The sequence below is a fragment of the Pipistrellus kuhlii genome, unplaced genomic scaffold (assembly GCF_014108245.1).
Source record: "Pipistrellus kuhlii isolate mPipKuh1 unplaced genomic scaffold, mPipKuh1.p scaffold_m20_p_32, whole genome shotgun sequence".
Lineage (NCBI taxonomy): Eukaryota > Metazoa > Chordata > Mammalia > Chiroptera > Vespertilionidae > Pipistrellus > Pipistrellus kuhlii.
In genome coordinates this window covers 2,237,985-2,257,699 of record NW_023425532.1, presented here as the reverse complement: position 1 = coordinate 2,257,699, position 19,715 = coordinate 2,237,985, and the positions used below count along the sequence as shown (strand labels likewise).

The 19,715-nt window shown below is 40.7% G+C and overlaps 1 protein-coding gene across 2 annotated transcripts in view; it reads right to left on the bottom strand.

Moving 5' to 3' along the window:
• SLC9A7 (solute carrier family 9 member A7) overlaps positions 1-19,715 on the bottom strand; it is a 102,662-nt gene that overhangs the window by 35,359 nt on the left and 47,588 nt on the right. For both annotated transcript variants that reach the window (XM_036460547.2, XM_036460548.2), the window contains exons 2-7: positions 16,869-17,068; positions 14,888-14,965; positions 12,133-12,209; positions 9,854-9,966; positions 1,106-1,211; positions 647-788 (exon numbers count right to left, since the gene is read on the bottom strand). In XM_036460547.2, the coding sequence (XP_036316440.1) occupies positions 647-788; positions 1,106-1,211; positions 9,854-9,966; positions 12,133-12,209; positions 14,888-14,965; positions 16,869-17,068 (716 nt within the window). The remainder of the gene's footprint in view (positions 1-646; positions 789-1,105; positions 1,212-9,853; positions 9,967-12,132; positions 12,210-14,887; positions 14,966-16,868; positions 17,069-19,715) is intronic.

The window sequence follows — 19,715 nt, the reverse complement described above, 5'->3', positions numbered from 1 at the left end:
GAATTTTATCTCAGGAAAGCGGTTTTTGTTTTGAAATTAAGCTAAAGAAACTGGAAATGTGTTTTCTGTGCCCCTCACAATGCCTATGGTTCTGAAAGGCACAGTCATGGCCTGAGGTGTCTGTCAGGTTAGATCTGACAGCGGTGGGAGTGCCTAGGGATGGCTTGGGAAGATGAGGCTACAAGACCTTGACCTCTGCAAGACAGAGCTAAGCCTAGAGTTACACCACAAACATTTCCTCCTAACCTTAGCTAGGCACTCAACTGTCATATGTTTTTATTGATTTCACAGAGAGGAAGAGAGAGGGAGAAGACTATTGGAAGCATCAATGATGAGAGGGAATCATTGACCAGCTGCCTCCTGCATGCCCCACACTGGGGATCAAGCTCACAACCCGGGCATGTGCCCTGACTGGGAATTGAACCATGACTTCCTGGTTCATGGGTCAATGCTCAACCACTGAGCCACGCCAGCTGGGCCCAACTGTCATGTTTTACCAAAGTGACATTTCAGGAGCCCCCAAACCCCATCGGAACAATAGATTTAAGATTCATTTCTGGAAGGAGGAACTGACAACTTTCTTTTTGCAAGTGTAGTATATCACACAATCATGCCCAGGCAGGGGCAGAAAGTACAAAAAGGATATTAGAGCGGTCACAACGCCAGTCACAGCTCCCATGGTAAAAGAGCCACTAAATATACCTAGAAAAATGCCAACCGACTTGAAAAAGGCAGCAGCATCAAAGGCGTGAGTATTCAGCCCCGCTGGCTGGTAGGCAACAATAGACCTGGAGTTTGAAAAGAAGACAAAGTTTTCAAAGAGCTGGCTTTACACCGTGGTACCTCAAACATCAACAAACATAGGTAGCAACAGTCCGCCAGGCACTCCCTATGGTGTCTTCATTGAACTTAGTCTGCAGTCACCATGCTCCACGGGTACAGCACTCTGATTGCTGACGACTGGACAAAGTGATATGACATTATCAATGAAGCTGAGAACCCTCCTTTAGAAAAACACCCAATTCAATCATCGAACACTTTGAAGACAGGCCTCTGAGCATTCAGGAAGCCAATCTCTTCCCCGGGCAGACACAGCATTACTTACGAGGACAGCACGATGGCAACGGCATCATTGAGGACGCTTTCTCCAAACAGAAGTGCATAGAGGTCCACATCGGCATGTAACTCATTAAATATCGCCAGCACAGTCACTAAAAAGTGAGCAAAAGCACATCTGTTAACTTCTGCCTCTAACCTTAAGCCATCGATGACAAGTTTATAGAAGCAATTTTTTTTAATATATTTTATTGATTTTTTACAGAGAGAAAGAGAGAGGGATAGAGAGTTAGAAACATCGATAAGAGAGAATCATCGATCAGCTGCCTCCTGCACTCCCTCTACTGGGGATGTGCCCGCAACCAAGGTACATGCCCTTGACCGGAATCGAACCTGGGACCTTTCAGTCCACAGGCCGACGCTCTATCCACTGAGCCAAACCAGTTTCAGCTATAGAAGCAATTCTTATGTTCGGTGGGACAGGGAAGTTTGGAATCACAGGTGCGTTGTCTGTCTCTGGAAGAAGTGAGAATGGCAAGCTTCCTAATCAGGATGAGTTGTGCAATGATGCTAGGTTATCATAACACCGCACTGAAACACTGCCCTTTCCTCTGGAATCCATCAGACTTTGAAACAATCTCTATCACAGAATTTTAAAACACATAATCACAATTGCCCGGCCAGCGTGGCTCAGTGGTTGTGCATTGACCTATGAACCAGGAGGTCAGGGTTTGATTCCCAGTCAGGGCACATGCCTGGGTTATGGGCTCGATCCCCAGTAAGGGTCATGCAGGAGGGAGGCGATCTATGATTCACTCTTATCATTGATGTTCCTCTCTTTCCCTCTCCCTTCCTCTCTGAAATCAATAAAAATATATTTTAAAAAATACATAATCACAATGAGTATGATTCGGCTCTACCATTGAGCAGGAACCCAATGTTATTGACCACTGTGCTCCCAGAGCCCAGCAGAGGGTCAAAGAGCAAGAGAAGGATGTAATGATGGTTTTTAAAATAAGTCTTTGTTTAGGACAGACTAATTACACTTCTCATAGTCTCCATGTTTTTTAAGTGTTTAAAAATCAGTCTCCAGACCAGCAGTTCTCCAGCTTTTGGCTTCAGTATACCTTCACACTCTAAAAAGTCACTGAGGTCCCAAAAGAGCTTTAGTTTTCTAAGCTACCAATATATACTGCATTGAGCAAAGCAGAAAAAATGTATTCATTCAAAATTACTGCTAATAATAAACCTATTATATGATTACATATTTTAATAGAAAGTATATTTTTCAAAGCAAAAAAAAAATAGTGAGAAGAGAGCCGTTTTTTATATTTTTTTCACAGCTTTTAAAATCTTGATTAATGTAAGGCAGATGGTTCTTATCTCTGTTTCTGCATTTGATCAAAAGATAGTCAATATCACATGTTTTACAGCCTCAGGAAAACCCCAATTCACTGTATACTTATTAAAGAATTAAAGTTAACATGACTAAAAATGTATCACTATTATTATTAAACTAGAGGCCCGGTGCATGAAATTCTTGCATGGGTAGGGTCCCTAGGCCTGGCCTGTGATCAGGGTCGATCAGCACCTTCTGGCTGCCGGCTGGGGCCTTCCTTCATTCCACGCCGCCCCCTGGTGGTCAGCACACAACATAGTGAATGATCAAACTCCCAGTCTCCCAGTTGAACTCCCCAGGAGACACTTTGCATATTAGCCTTTTATAGATAGATAGATGATAGATAGATGATAGATAGATGATAGATAGATAGATAGATAGATAGATAGATAGATAGATAGATAGAGATAGATCAGTGTTGATCTTAAGGGGTTTGGACTTTCTCAACTTTGGTTCCATTGACATTTTGCACTAGAACATTTTTTGTTGTGGGGGGCTGCCTTGTGCATTGTGGGACATTTAACAGCATCCCTGGCCTCTCCACTCAGGATAGAGTAGCACTGTGCATTGAGCATCTGGATGCCTGATTGTAGTAGGAGCCTGGGCACCAGCTCAGGACTATTAGCCAAGATAAACAGCTATTTGTTTAAGCTGGTATTGCCAGGTTTCTCTGTTATTTGCAGCCAAAAGCATTACAAACTGATGCAAGTAGAAAAAATAAACCAAACAAATGTCTAGATTAGTGAATTATAAGCCAACTACTCATGTAACCATCCTCTCATTCAAGAAATTGAACTTAGCCAGCTCCACAGAACTCTCCCGTATGCTCCATCCTAATCTTAAACTCTTCCTTCACTCAAAGGTAACCATTAACCTGATTTTACAATAATCGCTTCCTTTCGTTTCCTTATAGTTTGACAACCCAATGTATATTCCCTGACACTATCGTTTGGTTTTGCCCATTTTAAAATTTATTTTTTAAAAGATGTATTTTTTAAACATCTCCTTCACTTCATGGGTCCCCCCTCCATTCCTTTTGGCTGACTCTCTTTTCATGATGTCCTCTCATTTTTAAATTTTCTAATCATGGTATACACAGTTCTTTCATAGTTTCTATCATTTTTTAAAAATTTCCTTTAGGTTCCGTTGAAATAGTAATAAAGTGTTGTCTGCTTTGGGACCCTTTTTTTTTGGTATGACTCCACTTTCTATAACTTTACTATTCAGAATGATCAACTGCATTTTTCTTATAATAAGTTTTCATGAAGCTCAACCTCAATCCATTTCTGCACCTCATATTAAGTCAGGGGTAGAAGGCCCAGAGGAGATTTCCTTGTTTCATGGCTCTGGGGCTCCCTCTTCTGGTTTTACATTGAAGAATTAAAAACATGGCCTTAGGGTGTAGCCACATCCCCAGTACTGCTCTCCTTCTCCGCTAGTATCTTAGCTTTCTTTCTCCTTCAAAGACCCATCAATTAAGGTCCATGGTCCTAGCAGTTCATGTATAGGGAGTGGCTTCCAGATAGAACTTCCCTGGGTATTTTCTGAGAGCCCTGGGAGCCCAGGCCCTCCAGAAGTCGCACGCCTCCTCTAGTCTCCTTGACGGCACCCACCAACTGAAGCCTGTCCCTCCCAGTTTTATTGTTGTTCTTTAATATGCCTATGAAAGTTGTTTACTCCCAGTGGGAACTTCTCATTTTGAGTGTGAATACTTGTGGGAAATCTCTGGGTTCCCTGACAGTTAAATAACCAGCAACCCCTTCTTCTCCCCTCTACTTCCTCAGCACAGTTGGTGCTTCTAGTTCTAAGTCTCACTGCTCCTGGTGGTTTTACCCCACCAATGGATAGTGGTTAATTCATGAGGCTACTCTGTCAGGTAGTTGTGCAATGAGGGTACACACATCCAGTCTGTTAAAGGTTTGACTAGAACAAAAAGACGGTAATAAAGAACTGAATCATCTCTCTGCCTGGCTGTCTTTCAGCTGGGACATCAGTCTCCTCCAACTTTTAGACTTGGACTGGAACTATAGCATTGGCTTTCCTGGTTCTTAGGATTTAGGACTGCTGATATTGGGACTTCTCAGCCTCCATAATTGCATGAGCTAGTTCTTTATAATTTCTCAATTTCAATCTCTCTCTCTCTCTCTCTCTCTCTCTCTCTCTCTCTCTCTCTCTCTCTCACACACACACACACACACACACACACACACGCACACAAACACCGCATACATCTCCTATTTGTTCTGTTTGCCTGAAAAACCTCAACTAATACAAAACTCTACTAGCTTATCATTATAGTTGATCCTTAAACAACATGGGGGTTGTGATGCTGATCCCCTTGCACAGTCAAATTCCATTTAATTTTTGTCTCCCTAAAAACTTAGTTTTCCCTCAGTATTCATGCAGCATTGGTTCTAAGACCCCCTGTGGATATCCAAATCCAAAGATGCTCAAATCCCCCATATGAAATGGGGTAGCTCAATGTCTTCCACATCAGCAAACTCCCAACTGTGGACTGAAAACAGTACAAGTATTTATTGGAAAAAACCACATGTAAGTGGACCTATGCAGTTCAAACCTGTGTTGTTCCAGGGCCAACTGTATATAACAAAAGAATTGTCTTGCTTTTAACCCAATGTTAAAGAAAGGTTAACAACGATAACAATTATTATGGATTCACCATGAAGCAGGCACTGTGCTAAACATTTGACTATCTCACTTAGTTCTCATAAAAGCCTGTGGGTAGCACTATCATTTCCCCCAACTTAGAGAAAATAAACCAGGCCTTGTATAATGGGCCACCTTCTACTGCAATATCAAAATTTCTAAGCTTGGCCAGTGTTGCTCAGTGGTTGGCCATCGACCCATGAACCAGGAAGGTCACAGTTCAATTCCCAGTCAGGGCACATGCCCAGGTTGTGGGCTCAGTCCCAAGTAGGGGTCATGCAGGAGGCAGCCGATCAATGATTCTCTCTCATCATTGATGTTTCTCTCTCTCCCTCACCCTTCCTCTTTGAAATTAATTAAAAACACATATTTTTAAAAAATTTCCTAAAACCTCAGCAATTGAACCCAAGAATAGTTTTATCCATTATTCATACAACATGTCCACTGAGTGTTGGCACTGGAGACCTCTGTTCACATCAGTCACTCAGGGACTCAAGACTGATGGAGGTTAATCTCCACAAACAAACGCAGGGCTAACAGCCCAGGAGACCTGGGTCCCAGGACTTTATGAGTCAGGGTCCTGGCAGGAAACAGATGGCACACCCTCAAATTGAGCAATGTGAGGAGTGTTTAATAAGGGATTATTTATAGAAGTGTGGGGAAAGTACAGGAAAGCCACAAGGGAGAGGGCAGTTCTTGAGGCTAAAACAGGGAGCTTTATAGCATCATTAGGCTGAAAGGGACCAGAGAAGGAGTGATTGTCAAAACCAGGAACTCCACAGAGATGGTCACCTGACAGAAGCTATGACCTGACAGAGGCATCCAACACAGCCACCAATAGCTATGAAAACTTAGCACACAGCAAAGTCTAAAGATTTTAGCCAAGTGAGGATTTGAACTACATGATTTTCGAAAGCTCTTCTGCATATAAATACTATTTTCCTGGCCGAGACCGGTTTGGCTCAATGGATAGAGCGTCGGCTTGGGGACTGAAGGGTCCTGGGTTCAATTCCGGTCAAGGGCATGTACCTTGGTTGCGGACATATCCCCAGTGGGGGGTGTGCAAGAGGCAGCTGATCGATGACTCTCTCATTGATGTTTCTAACTCTCTATCTCTCTCCCTGTCTCTCTGTATAAAATCAATAAAAAAATATTTTAAATACTATTTTCCTGAAATACTACAGTTACCAGTAGTTAAAAAAATATAGTTAACTCATATATCCATGACAATGAAGGCTAGCTTGCATAATTAATAACAATTAACATTTATATAGCACTGATCTGAATCTGACTGCTCTGAATTGATTTCTCATTCTTCCCACCAATCACCTTATAAAACAGGATAGAGCCTGGCCAGTGTGGGTCAGTGGTTGTGTGTTGACCCATGAAGCAAGAGGTCACAGGATCCATTATCTGTCAGGGACACATGCCTGGGCTGTGGGCTCGATCCCCAATAGGGGACGTGTGTAGGAGGCAGCCGATCAATAATTCTCTCTCATCATGGATGTTTCTATCTCTCTATCAGTCTCCCTTCCTCTCTCTCTAAAATCAATAAAAACATATTTTTAAAATATATTTTATTGATTTTTTTTACAGAGTCGAAGGGAGAGGGATAGAAAGTTAGAAACATGGATGAGAGAGAAACATCAATCAGCTGCCTCCTGAACAGCCCCCACTGGGGATGTGCCCTCAACCAAGATACATGCCCTTGATAGGAATCGAACCTGGGACCCTCCAGTCCACAGGCTGACGCTCTATCCACTGAGCCAAACCAGTCAGAGCAAAAACACACTTTTATTTTTTAAATATATTTTATTGATTTTTTACAGAAAGGAAAGGAAAGGGATAGTCAGAAACATCGATCAGCTGCCTCCTACACACTCCTCACTGGGGATGTGCCCGCAACCAAGGTACATGCCCTTGACCGAATCGAACCTGGGACCATTGAGTCCGCAGGCTGATGCTCTATCCACTGACCTAAACAGGTCAGGGCTAAAAAAACAAACAAACAAACAAACAAACAAACCACACATATTTTTAAAAGAGAGAAGAAAAAAAAAAGGACAGGAACTCTGCCAATCTCCCCCCCTCCCTCCCCTGCCCCACAGGTAAGGCTGGGCCCAGCCAATATTAGGAATATGAGTGCTAACACCAGAAAGATGAGGGGGGATGGAAGACTGGGTAAGTGACTTCTAAAATGGGGAGTAAACAGACTCTTCCACCCCCAGCAGGACCATTGGAATCAGAGAACAGGGTCACATCAGCCATTTCCAATTGGATAAGAACAGAGAAATTACAATGAACTGACTGCTGACTGCTGGTACAGCTATCTAAAAAGCACTGGGGGAAAATAATAAAATAGCAGATAGAGGAAGAAGGAAATATTAAGAGTCTTAATTTGTTCATTCAACAAACTTTCCCTGAACACTTCATCTGTGTTCTAAAGAGCACTTAGCACTTGCGAACATTCAGTACAGAGAGGTAAGTATTGTGTACAAAGTACACAATAAAGTTACTTGCTGTGGGAGCAAGTAACTGAGAGAGTGAGGGAAGAAGAATTAGGCAGGTGGCATATTTGAACTGAGTCAAAAGGAATGAACGAAATACTGACCAGCCCTGGCTGCTTTGGGTCAGTGGATACAGCATCAGCCAGTGGACTATAGGGTCCCAGGTTCAATTCTGGTCAAGGGCACATGCCCAGGTTGCGAGCTCCATCCCCAGTTGGGGGAGTGCAGGAGGCAGCCAATCAATGACTCTCTCTCACCATTGATGTTTCTATCTCTCTCTCCCTCTCTTTTCCTCTCTGAAATCAATAAAAATATACTTTAAAAAAGAAATACTGACCAGCCTGAGGGATGCCACTAGAGAATTACACTTTGACAACACCAATCATAGATTTTTGAAACCTGTGAGTAGGCTTGATTGACTCGAAGGGTATAAAAGTGACAGAATTAAAATGAGAGGAGTCACTTCATAGGAAGGACTAACATTCATTTTCTTTGGAAGCTGCCTAAGAATACACTATGGATTGGAAATTTCATTTTCTTTCCTGAATTGTGGATCCATCTAAAGTAGCAGTCCACAAAGATGGCATATGGCATCCACGACACATAACCACAGAATGGAGAGGGCTCCTGGTCACAGAGCAACTTCCACCATTCCACACATGTGGTATCCTCTTCAACAGGAAGACCAAAGACTGCTGCTATTATTTTCTACCAAAGACACAAACAAGAGTGCTTCAACCAACCAACTCTTCAATATAGTGTTTGGAATCAAATATGGTGATAAGAGAGTCAATGGTTGGGGAGCGTTGAGATTTTTTAGAACCACATAACTGTCTAGAACTGTGCTACCCACGTGTGGCTATTTAAATTTAAATTACTTAACAAAATAAAATTTAAAATTCAGTTCTTCAATTGCACTATCACATTTCAAAAAGCCACATGTGACTACTGGCTACCACAATGGACTGGGAAGGTCACACAAAGGTCCATGGGAGACCACTGATCTAGAGGACCCCCAAGAGGCACGGTAAAGTAGGAGGGAAATTTAGTATCTTTAAGATCATTACTGTCCAGAATGTGAGAGGACATAGTAGACCTTTCTATCCCCACTATTAGGACAGGATCAGCTTTTCCTCCGAAATTTCTTTCCCTAAAGTGTACCCTCAATAGTTGACATTCAAGGAAGAAATAGCTGTAACTATTTTATGCAAACTGATTTAATTATGGGTTCTGACTTGGAGAAGAGGGGTTGTCTTGTTTTATTCTGCTTGTTTGTTTTTGAACTGCAGGGGAGGAAAGACTTATAATAAGAACTGGTATAACTCGTACAAATTGGTTCAACTAATTCTAGACTTGAAAAATACAAGGTGAGAAATTTATGTATAAGAACTATATCACCATGTGAAGTCATGCAGGAACACTGCACGAAAGGAGTTTACAAATTAAATTACATTCACTACAGGTATCGTGTACATTTCACTAAGAATAACTGTTATTTAAACCAAATGACATGTTTCCTGAAAGGCAAAACCACAGCACTGAAAAAGAAGGCAGTCTATGTGTAAAAATTATGAACAAATTGGACATTCTCAAATGAAAGACAAAAAGTTCATACAGGTGAAAGCAATCTAAGTGTCCATTGGCAGATGGAGGGCTAAACAAAATGTGGTATATCCATAAAATGGGATATTATTTGAGCTTTAAAAGGAAAATCTGGTACATGCTATAACACGGATGAACCTTGAAAAAGTTATGAGTAGTAAAATAAGCCAGTTTTCAAAAAGACAAATACTGCATGCTTCCACATATATTAGGCCTTTAGAGTAGTCAGACTCACAGAAACAGAAAGTAGAATGGTGATTTGTCAGGGACTGGGGGATGGGAAAATGGAGAGTTGTTTAATAGGAAGTGTTGAGTTTCAGTTTTACAAGATGAGAAAGTTCTGGAGGTTGGTTAGATAACAATGTGAATACACTTAACACTACTGACTTGTACAATTAAAAATAGTTAAAGTGGTATATTTTGTTCTATGCTTTATCACAATTAATTATAATAATAATAATAGGGAAAAGTCATCTCTGTTAGACCACTTAGTGGTCTCTTTCTCCACCATTCCACGTTAATACTACAGTCTCCCTACTGCAACAAAAGTTCATGATCACTCTGAACTTTTTAAGATTTAAATAATGAGATGTCATAATGAAAATGGCAAATATGCAAATACCTGGGTCAGTGGCGGAGATAATTGCTCCAAAAAAGAGACAGTCCGTGTAGTAAAATTTATCCGAAAGCTGTCCCACCATCTTCATGAGCTTCACCACACCATACATGAGATTTCTGTAAGGAGGGAAGACACACTATGTCAGAGAGAAAATTAAAGAGAACTCTCCTAAATGAGTAACCGAGCAAATATGCAAGCAGAGTAGTACTAGAATATTGTACTTCAAGAGAGAGTCATGAAAACATCAGGCAGCTGCTGTGGTTGGACACTTACCAGGAACATGTGCAATACGACTTTGGCACCAAGTAATTGTTTGCAGTTAATGTCATCTTGCTGAAACATCTGAACATCCCATTTTTTTTAAAGTTGTGCTTATTTACAACTATAAAGTATGCTCCTCAATTAGCAACAAAGGCATCTTAAGCAATTGAGTAACAGAGAAGAAAGAGAAAGAACCCTGCATAATGTGTAATAAATTGCCACAAAACTCACAGGACTCTAAGATAGTGTGTTTAAAGTCATGGAAATGAGTGGACTGGATGAAGCTGGAGAGGGGGGAAAAATGAGTTAGCTACAAAGATTCAAGTGATCAATCTTTCCTGCCAAGAATTATTTCAAAGAAGGGGAAAGAGGCAAAACTCTCTAAAGATCCAATTAAAATATCAGTGTACCCACTGGCATATCTAGCATCCCATTCGTTGCATGGGTTTGGCAGGCCAGCAAGAGCCTCCTTATGCTACAGAATGTGCGGCCCAAGAGGGACCACCAAGGTCAGTATTACAATTTCCTACAGGATAGCTTACAAATTAGGATGAGTGAAGAGTGTTAAAAGGCTTAGTACATTTCTCTCTCTCTCTCTCTCTCTCTCTCTCTCTCTCTCTCTCTCTCTCTGTGTGTGTGTGTGTGTGTGTGTGTGTGTGTGTGTGTGTGTGCGCGCGCGCGCACGCGCACGGCACAGCAGCTGCAGGAGATATGTGAATAAAAATAACCACAGAATAGATTCATTGTACTACACAGCCAATCTCTGATAATAAAATTCTTGATAGTCAGAACCATGCCCTTGCTTGCCTTTGTATCCTGGGTGTCTAGAACAAGTAGATTGACTGAGCTGGGAGCTCAAGAACTACTTGCAGAATTAAATCCCTTTGAGAATAAGTAACTTAGTGTTTGCTTACTGTGTGCCAGGACTGTTCCAGAAACTTGAACAGTTCTATTTCAACTTATAATAACTCTATGATACAGACTGGATTTGCCCTTTGTTGCTTACCAAAGACTTCCTTCATCAACTCTTTCAATATTTCCCGATACCACACCTTTCTCTTGATTTCCTTCTACCACAAGCTTAGACATGGTTACTAGACTTCTCTGCAGTTTTTTCTCCATCTTGACCCCCATCATCACCAATGTTTGTTCTCTGAGCACTTCCTTATTTTGTGGCATTATAAGATTCTTGAGCCGAAACCAGTTTGGCTCAGTGGACAGAGCATTGGCCTGCGGACTGGAAGGTCCCAGTTCGATTCCGGTCAAGGGCATGTACCTTGGTTGCAGGCACATCCCCGGTAGGGGGTGTGCAAGAGGCAGCTGATCGATGATTCTCTCTCATCGATGTTTCTGACTCTCTGTCCCTCTCCCTTCCTCTCTGTAAAAAAATCAATAAAATATATATTTTTAAAAATATATTCTCCATTCTTCTCTTGGATATATGCTGCCCCAGCCCTAAAATAAGCCATTTCTCCAAAGGGCCCTGGTTCTTTTTATTGGAGAATGATATTAGAAACCAAGATTTGGGGACTAGGTATAATTTTATTTCATTTTAATTAATCTCAATTTGAATAGCCACATTTGGCTAATAGCTACTACACTGGAAATGTAGCTTTAGACCTTATATGCCAGCAGCCATGTGGTGAGGAAATGGGGCGATGTTGCTCAAGGGTACAAACTTCCAGTAATAAAATGAACAATTTTTGGGATCAAATGGTGATTATAGCTAATAACGCTATAACATATACTTGAATGTTGATAAGAGAGGAGGCCTCAAATGTTCTCACCACAGAGAAAGGTAGCTGTGGCAGGATGGAGGTATTAGCTAATGCCACACTGGTAATCATTTTGCAATTTATAAATGCATGAAATCAACACCTTGTACATCTTAAACTTACACAATGTTATGTGTCAACTGTATCTCAATAAAGCTGGGGGGAAAGACTGGATTCTGTGGACCTGCGTAGAACTCATCACTTTAGAAAATGGGTTCATTAGGTTACATGGCAAGAGTCCCTTACCCGATAATGAAGCAGGAAACAGCAGTCCCCAAAAAGGCATAGGCCAGAATAGACCCAAGATTTCTGAAAAAGTGTCTCTGAATAAAACAGAAAGGCAGGAATCACATTGTGATTTTTGACAGTGAGCATTAGAAACACATTAAAAGTCTTAAAAAAGTGAAACTTTACTTATTGCTTCCGTTATACCAAGTCATAATGGAAATTACTCCTGAATTTGCCCTTGAACATCATGGTTTTAAAATATCCTTTGTCTTCAAACACTGATTAAGCAAGCAACATCTTAGTAAATTTCAGACAAAACCACTACAACTAATTATATTAAATTACATTAAGTGTGTGGGTGTGTGGGTGTGTGGGTGTGGGTGTGTGTGTGGGTGTGTGTGTATAAGTAGACCAATTGTTTTAATAGATTTAACCCAAACAATTTTACTCTAATGATTCAGTTAGTCACTTCCAGTTATGGTGGAACCTTAGAAGATCATTGCAGATATACGTTTGAAACTAATAAAGCATGAAAGTGCCCCCTAAGGAGCTTCCTGCTTAATTCAGTATCAGAAAACAATGTCCTAAGTATCAGCTCATGGCACTTGTGGTGTCTCCTGATATTCATCTGGATTAATCTTTAGAGCCTAGAAAAGGTAGATGTGAAGAAATGAGAAACAACTAATTCCAGTTAAGATGGGCAAGTTTTTGCTCTAGCCAGTTTTCTCAGTGGTTAGAAACTCAGCCCATAAACTGAAGGGTCACAACTCCAATTCTGGTCAAGAACAGGTACCTCAGTTACAGGTTCCATCCCTGGCCCCAGTCTAGGCGTGTGAGGGAGGCAACCAATGGATATGTCTCTCTTATATCAATGTTTCTCTGTCTCTCTCCCTCTCTTCAAAAAATATCTAGGAGTGAGGATTTTTTTAAAAAGGATGGCAAGTTTATAGATATGTTCATATAGTTACATGGGTGCAAGATATAGCAATTATTCAGAAAGGGGTAGCAAAACTATAATTCTCTTAATGCCTCTGAACATTTATTGGCTTTCTTAAAACACACACACACACAAACACACACACACACACACACACACACACACACACACACACACACATTTACTTCTCATTAAGCCTGTGGAATATTCTGATGGGGAAAATCGATGTTCTTGTGATCCTGAGCCATGGTTCTTACTCCTCAAGGCATAAATTAATTTCTTTGGACAATCAGAACTATTTAACAAAAACATATGAACAGAATCCCCCAAACACCCTAAGTAAACAGGGGCCAGGAGCACTTTATCTTAAAATGTAAAGAGGCAGGAGAGGCCCAGCATGACAGCTGAGCAACATCAGAGACAGACTGGTCTGGATCAAGCAGCCACCATGAAGTATGACCAGACAAAGGGCTGCGGGCATCCCCTGGCCTGTATTCCAGACAGAGGATCTGAGAACTTGGCTTTGGCCTTCCCCAATGCTTGCCTCTCTTGAGGCAGAAGAAGGTGTCTAAGAATGCCTACTCTCCTTAAACCACTGCTCAGAAGAGAAGCCTTCAAAGACTTGCCATACCATAGTGACCAAATGAGGGTGCTGCCTACATATATGATGGGCACATGATGTTTGCCTCTTAAACCAGTCATTTTATTGCATGGGGAGATTCATGTAAGCACTGTTGCCATCAAAACACAGAACTGTTATATCATCAGAAAAATCTCCCTCATGCTCTCCCTTCATAGTCACACACACATCCCCTCTCACTCCCACACCCCTAAACCCTGGAAACCACTAATCTGTTCTCCATCCCTATAATTTTGTTATTTCTAGAATTCTAGAGAAATGATATCATACAGTATGTGGCCTTTCGTGATTGGATTTTTTTTTTCACTCAGCACAATGCCTTTGAGATCCATACAGAGTGCTGTATGGATCAATAGATTGTTGCATTTTATTGGTACGTAGTATTCCATGGCATGGATGGTCATTTAACCATTCCCTTATTGAGGGCATTTCAGTTGTTTCCAGTTTAAGGTTATTACAAATAAAGTTGCTATGAATAATCACACACAGGTTTTTGTATGAACGTAAGATTTCATTTCTCTTGGCTAAATCCTCAGGAATAAAATTGCTGGGTCATATGGGAATTTCAACTTTAGTTTTATAAGAAACCATGGAACTATTTTTCAGAATGGCTGCGCCATTTTCCATTCCCACTGGCAATGTATGAGAGTTCCAGATTTTAAAACGAAAATGAATCACTGGTGATGAGTCAACTATAGTCCCTGAGTGGGTACAGAACATGGTAATAAGCAATCTAGGAGAAGTAAAAAACTAGAAAATTATGCAGGTAAATTAACACAGAAATCCCCATACTTTAAGAAATACTTAAAGAAAAAGAAAAAATCAGGCTCCTTAGATAATTTAAAGCCTTTCTACCTCTCAAGAGAAACTAAAACTTAAAACCAAGCAATGGTATTATTAAAAGGTCAACCAGCAAGAAATCTGCTTGTCATGGGAATTCTTTCCATAGTTTCCATGAAGTTATTGGTACAGGTAGACCAGATCTACTATGTGGCATTACCTTATATACCACACACACATGTACTATTATGAGCAATAGTTTGGAATGTGTTTACAGTATGGCATATTTCATTTTTCAACTATACAAACTGTTGCTTTTATGATAATTTGCCCCAAGAATGTCATTATGTTTTTATATGTGGATAACTTATGACTATTTTTAAGCTTGAAAATAAATCCTCGCAAAAATCTCTTACCTTCTTCAAACTGTATCCAGCATGGAAAATAATTGGAGGCAGCAGAATGTTGAAAAAGACCTCTGGGTCAAATGTTACCTAAAAGTTTTAAAAGAAAAAAGCTCATTTTTAGTTTAATGCCAATTGGTGCTATGATATTTGCTTAATATTTTAAGCCATTGGCTAAAGTGTCAATATTTAAAGCACATGACATAAATGTGAAAAAGCATGAGCTCATCACAGCTCCCCTGTGGGCTGGCATGTTCTTTTCCACATAGAACTTCTGCTTTCTACTCTTGCTCTGCTGTTTAATACATATTAATATACGACAGTACAGTGCAATTTTTGAGACCTCATACCAAACCTTTGGTCAATGTTTTCAAACAAGAAATAAAACATCTTGATTTTTATCAAACCTTTATGAAGGCTCGACTGCAATAAAAGATGCAGTCATAATTCTTATTAATTTTCTGGATCCTCTCACAGAATCATTTATAGACATCATTCTACCAAATTTAAGTCTCTTTTGAGTGGCCAGCCTTCTGTGACACATGATGTGGCCTAGATAAAAGTCTCCAGTGATGCTAATGGCTCCCTAAACATCAACATAAATTCAGCACTTCTAAGGGGACTAAAATTAACTGTAGGTTTGATACAGGAAAGTTATTGTGAAATTATTAGACATCAAAGTCTTATCACACCCAGAAAACATAACCATTCTATAAACCTCCTAACTCTTTAAAAATTTGGTCATTTTACTGGTAGTAGATTATTTGGCACTTATTTTAATTAATTATTAAACCTTCATTAGAATTATTAAAACCAAAGTTAGCATTTCTCTTTAGAAATGAGTAATGTTAACCAGTCTAATTAAAAACAGAATGGTTCTCTCAAAATTATGTTTTATTCTATCTTCTTGCTGAAGGTAAGAGTAGTCTGAAAAGCAGGGTCTGTCCAAATGAGAAGGGAATTTGGACAATACCTATGCAATATGAGGATACTGGGGCCAAAGAGAGTGGAACTTGCTGGAAGTCACCACACCAAGTAATGCATGAAGCAGCGCAAGAATTTCTTCCCACACCGTCCCACGCATGCTTAGGAAGGGTTGAAAGAAAAGAGCTCACTAGAACTGCCATTTTGGACAAGGAGAAGATGGGCATATTGAATGCTCCAGGTTGAGAATAATTTTCTTTAAGGATTAGGATAGATCTTGAGATCAATAACAATTTAATTTTTGGAGCACAGGCTATGCTCTGTCTTTGACTGCAAGCCTTCACACACATTAGCCTTAATCCATATTAAAAGGGGCTTCCACAAGTTAGATCCCCCAGACTTTACCCAAAAGCCTTCCTGCTGATAAGCCTGGGTCTATAAGGTACTAGAATATATGAGGATAAATACAAATCTTTTGCTTATGCTGGAAATCACCCAAGTAAGGAGATACAGAATCCTTTTTCCTGTGGAGTATTTTAGCTACCACCAACATCAAATGAAAACCAATGCTTGGATTCAAATTCTAGATAAGAAATAGCCTACCTCTGAAGAATAGGCCATTGGCATCAACCACCAAGGAGAGGGAATTCTCAGTCAATATTTATAGAATATGGCCAAAGAATCATAAAGAATTATACTTCTGAATTCTGAATAAACAAGCTGAAAATGAAACTAATCTTAAGAAAGAAATAACCTCATCTCTAAACCATAATAACAGACATAGTTAAGAAAAGATGAGGATTAAAGAGACAAGCTGAATGGGGATATACAAACCCACAGCACCATCAGAGGCCCAAGTCAGCTACTGACCCTAGCAAAGCTGAAAGACTCAAGTTCAAATATGGCTCCTTCTTCTCTTCATTATAACCCAAAAGCTTCCCAGGAAAACGGAGAGGCAGAATGCTACCTGTGCTCCTGGAGGTTAAAAGGGTTTCTCTCCATAAGATCAAGACAAAACTGGAAGTCAAAAACCATGCCAGACAACAGCCACTGAGTGTCCCCAGCTCACCTTCCTCAGCATGTCATTCTGCTCTACACTGTTGAGCTTGCCAGGGCTGATTTCTCCTTTCAGGGTGTATTCAAAGAACTTCCCGCTGACGTTGACTAATAACGTGCTGAAGGCCCTGTCTTCCTGCGTGCAGCTGAGTGACTTGTTATGGCCACTGGTGGCAGGGGTGCCGTACCTCAGGATCACCCCGACGATGAGCCCTGAAACAGAGTGGGGGAGAGGGGAAACACATGAGGCCCGTGAAAGGATAGAGAATGCATGGAAATAACGGCATGAATGATTTACAACAACTAAGAAACTCAGAAATCACCTTAAAGCTCAGGTACAGGGTATGTATTTTAGAAGCAACTGCACAATCCTTTAAAAGGGCTAACCATCCCTCAGCCACCAGGAAGACAAGGTAGGATGGTATCTTTCATGGTTATGATGGTGCTGAGTACCTTTTAACAACTGTTTGATCGCATCTCACTTCTCAGGCTTCTAGTGAAGGAAGATGGGATAATAAGAAGCAATTTTTTTTTCTGCCGAGGGTAGAACCTCTGAGCTCTCTGATTTGCACCAGCAACAGCCCTCAGGCCAGTCCTGCCGCCATCTGCCAACAAGGACCAGGCTGCACTGTAGGAATTTCTAGTTGTAACAAATGCAGTCTGCTTTGCCACATGCCAGAGGGAGAAGATGAAAAGAGCTGTTTTGTTTAGGTCATTGAAAGGACTGGGTATCATGGAAAAAGTAATTACATCCCTTGGGAAGCTAAACACCACAGTGTACATTTTTGCAGTTATGATCCAGGGACTGTGCAGCCAACTTCCAGGGCCTGTGGCTATGATATGGATAAAATAATTACCTACAAGTTCTCTTTTCTAAAAAAAAAAAAAAAATTATATTTTCACTGATTTCAGAGAGTAAGGAAGAGGGAGAGAGAGAGAGAAACATCCACAATGAGAGAGAATCATATTTCAGAAAGTAAGGAAGAGGGAGAGAGAGATAGAAACATCCACCATGAGAGAGAATCATGGGTCAGCTGCCTCCTGCAAGTTTCCGGCTGGGGATCAAGCCCACAGCTTGGGCATGTGTCCTTGACCGGAATTGAACCTGGGACCTTTTAGTTTGTAGGCTAAGGCTCTATCCACTGAGCAAATCGGCTAGGGCTACCTACAAGTTTTTAAGTCTCATTTCTCCTTAGTAAGGTTTTTCCATTAGGAATTTTCATACACACAGACATCCCAATAAAGTCGTATATAAGCATTCAATTCCATGAGTGAGAAAGGAATGTTGTTCCCCTGATCTTGGACATGAGTCACACATACCCAAGGAAAAGTGAGTGAAATGTGTGTGTGAGGGGGGAAACCACACACCATAAATAACCACCACTTTCTACATTTCTCTTAGTAGAAAAAATCCAGATGTCTCTCTATATTCAGTTCCTTGCTAGCAATAATAAATGACAGAATGGTAAAATGTTCCCCTATCCCATTTTGCCATTGAAGGAGAAAGTTACATGAGAAAAAGATGAGCGATGTTTGCATATTCTATGTATATGTTTATAATGTCTCTTATCACCAAGATATGTGAGAATTCACAAGGCATTGTTGAATAAACAATATACAAAATCTTGCCCTAACTGGTTTGGATCAGTGGATAGAGCATCAGCCTGCGGACTCAAGGGTCCGGTCAAGGGCATGTACCTTGGTTGAGGGCACCTCCCCAGTACGGGGTGTGTAGGAGGCAGCTGATTGATGTTTCTTTCATTGATGTTTCTAACTCTCTCTTCCTCTCCCTTCCTCTCTGTAAAAAAATCAATAAAATGTTTTTTAAAAAACAATATACAAAATCTAGGAAAACCTTAGAGTTCTTTAAGCCAAATTCTGTCTCTGTATTGTATCATCATCGTTATTCTTATTGACTTGTATAATAGATACTTGTAGTTTGCCGCCTTTTGTGAAAAAATCAAGTTGTAGATTTTTATTACATATTTAAAATCAGGTTCTTAATAATATCAGCTTAACATGAAATAATTTCAAAACCTTTAAAAGGGATATTTTTTTTTTTAAAGAGTTTTTAACCAACATGTTGGTCAATACCAAAAAGAGTTGTCCTTAGAGAAAAATAATAAAAAACCCAGAATGCAGATGTTCTAGTTCTCTGGTCAGTGGGCACAAGGCAGGCACTTAAGGTCTTTGGCAGCAATCACTTGCTCAGGTCTTACTGCTGAAATTTTATATTAATCTCTCTTTGTTGCGTGACTGACCCAGACGATGGTAGAGATTGTAAGCCCTCACTCATGCTCTTCCTGCTCAGCCTCGGAGCTGACTTCCCAACTGTGGTCTCTGCCATCTTGTGGTTTAGGGTTTTTTGGATATCTATGTTGGTAATGAAGTTTGGGGGACAGCTCCACTGAAGTGGCTGCTGACTTTGGGTCTCTTCTTCATTTTTTGCTCCTTTTCATTGCTGTCCTAGGTGAAGAGGGACTCCGAGTCCTGGTCTATAACCCCAATAGGTGACCTGTCTCTCTGCTCTATTTTGTTCTCCTCCAACCTGATAATAGCACCCCCATTGCTTCTCCTTGCACAGGCCTGGGACACCCTGGAGAACACCCATGGTGGGGTCTTCGTGTGGGGAAAGGTATGCATGCTGTGGGTCTGGCACTTAGGGGGGGAGGCACTCTACAATCCCTCCTTCTTTTCCCCATTCTCTTTATTCAGGTAATTTTGCTAATAAAATTGCCCCGAAAACCTCCTACCATAGATAATGTTATGGAAAGGTGCTTCCTGGGGGTTGTTCTTCTTTATGGCAGGCTGGGGTACAAACGCATATTGTTTTTGGTGCCATTCCTGTGGATGAAACTAT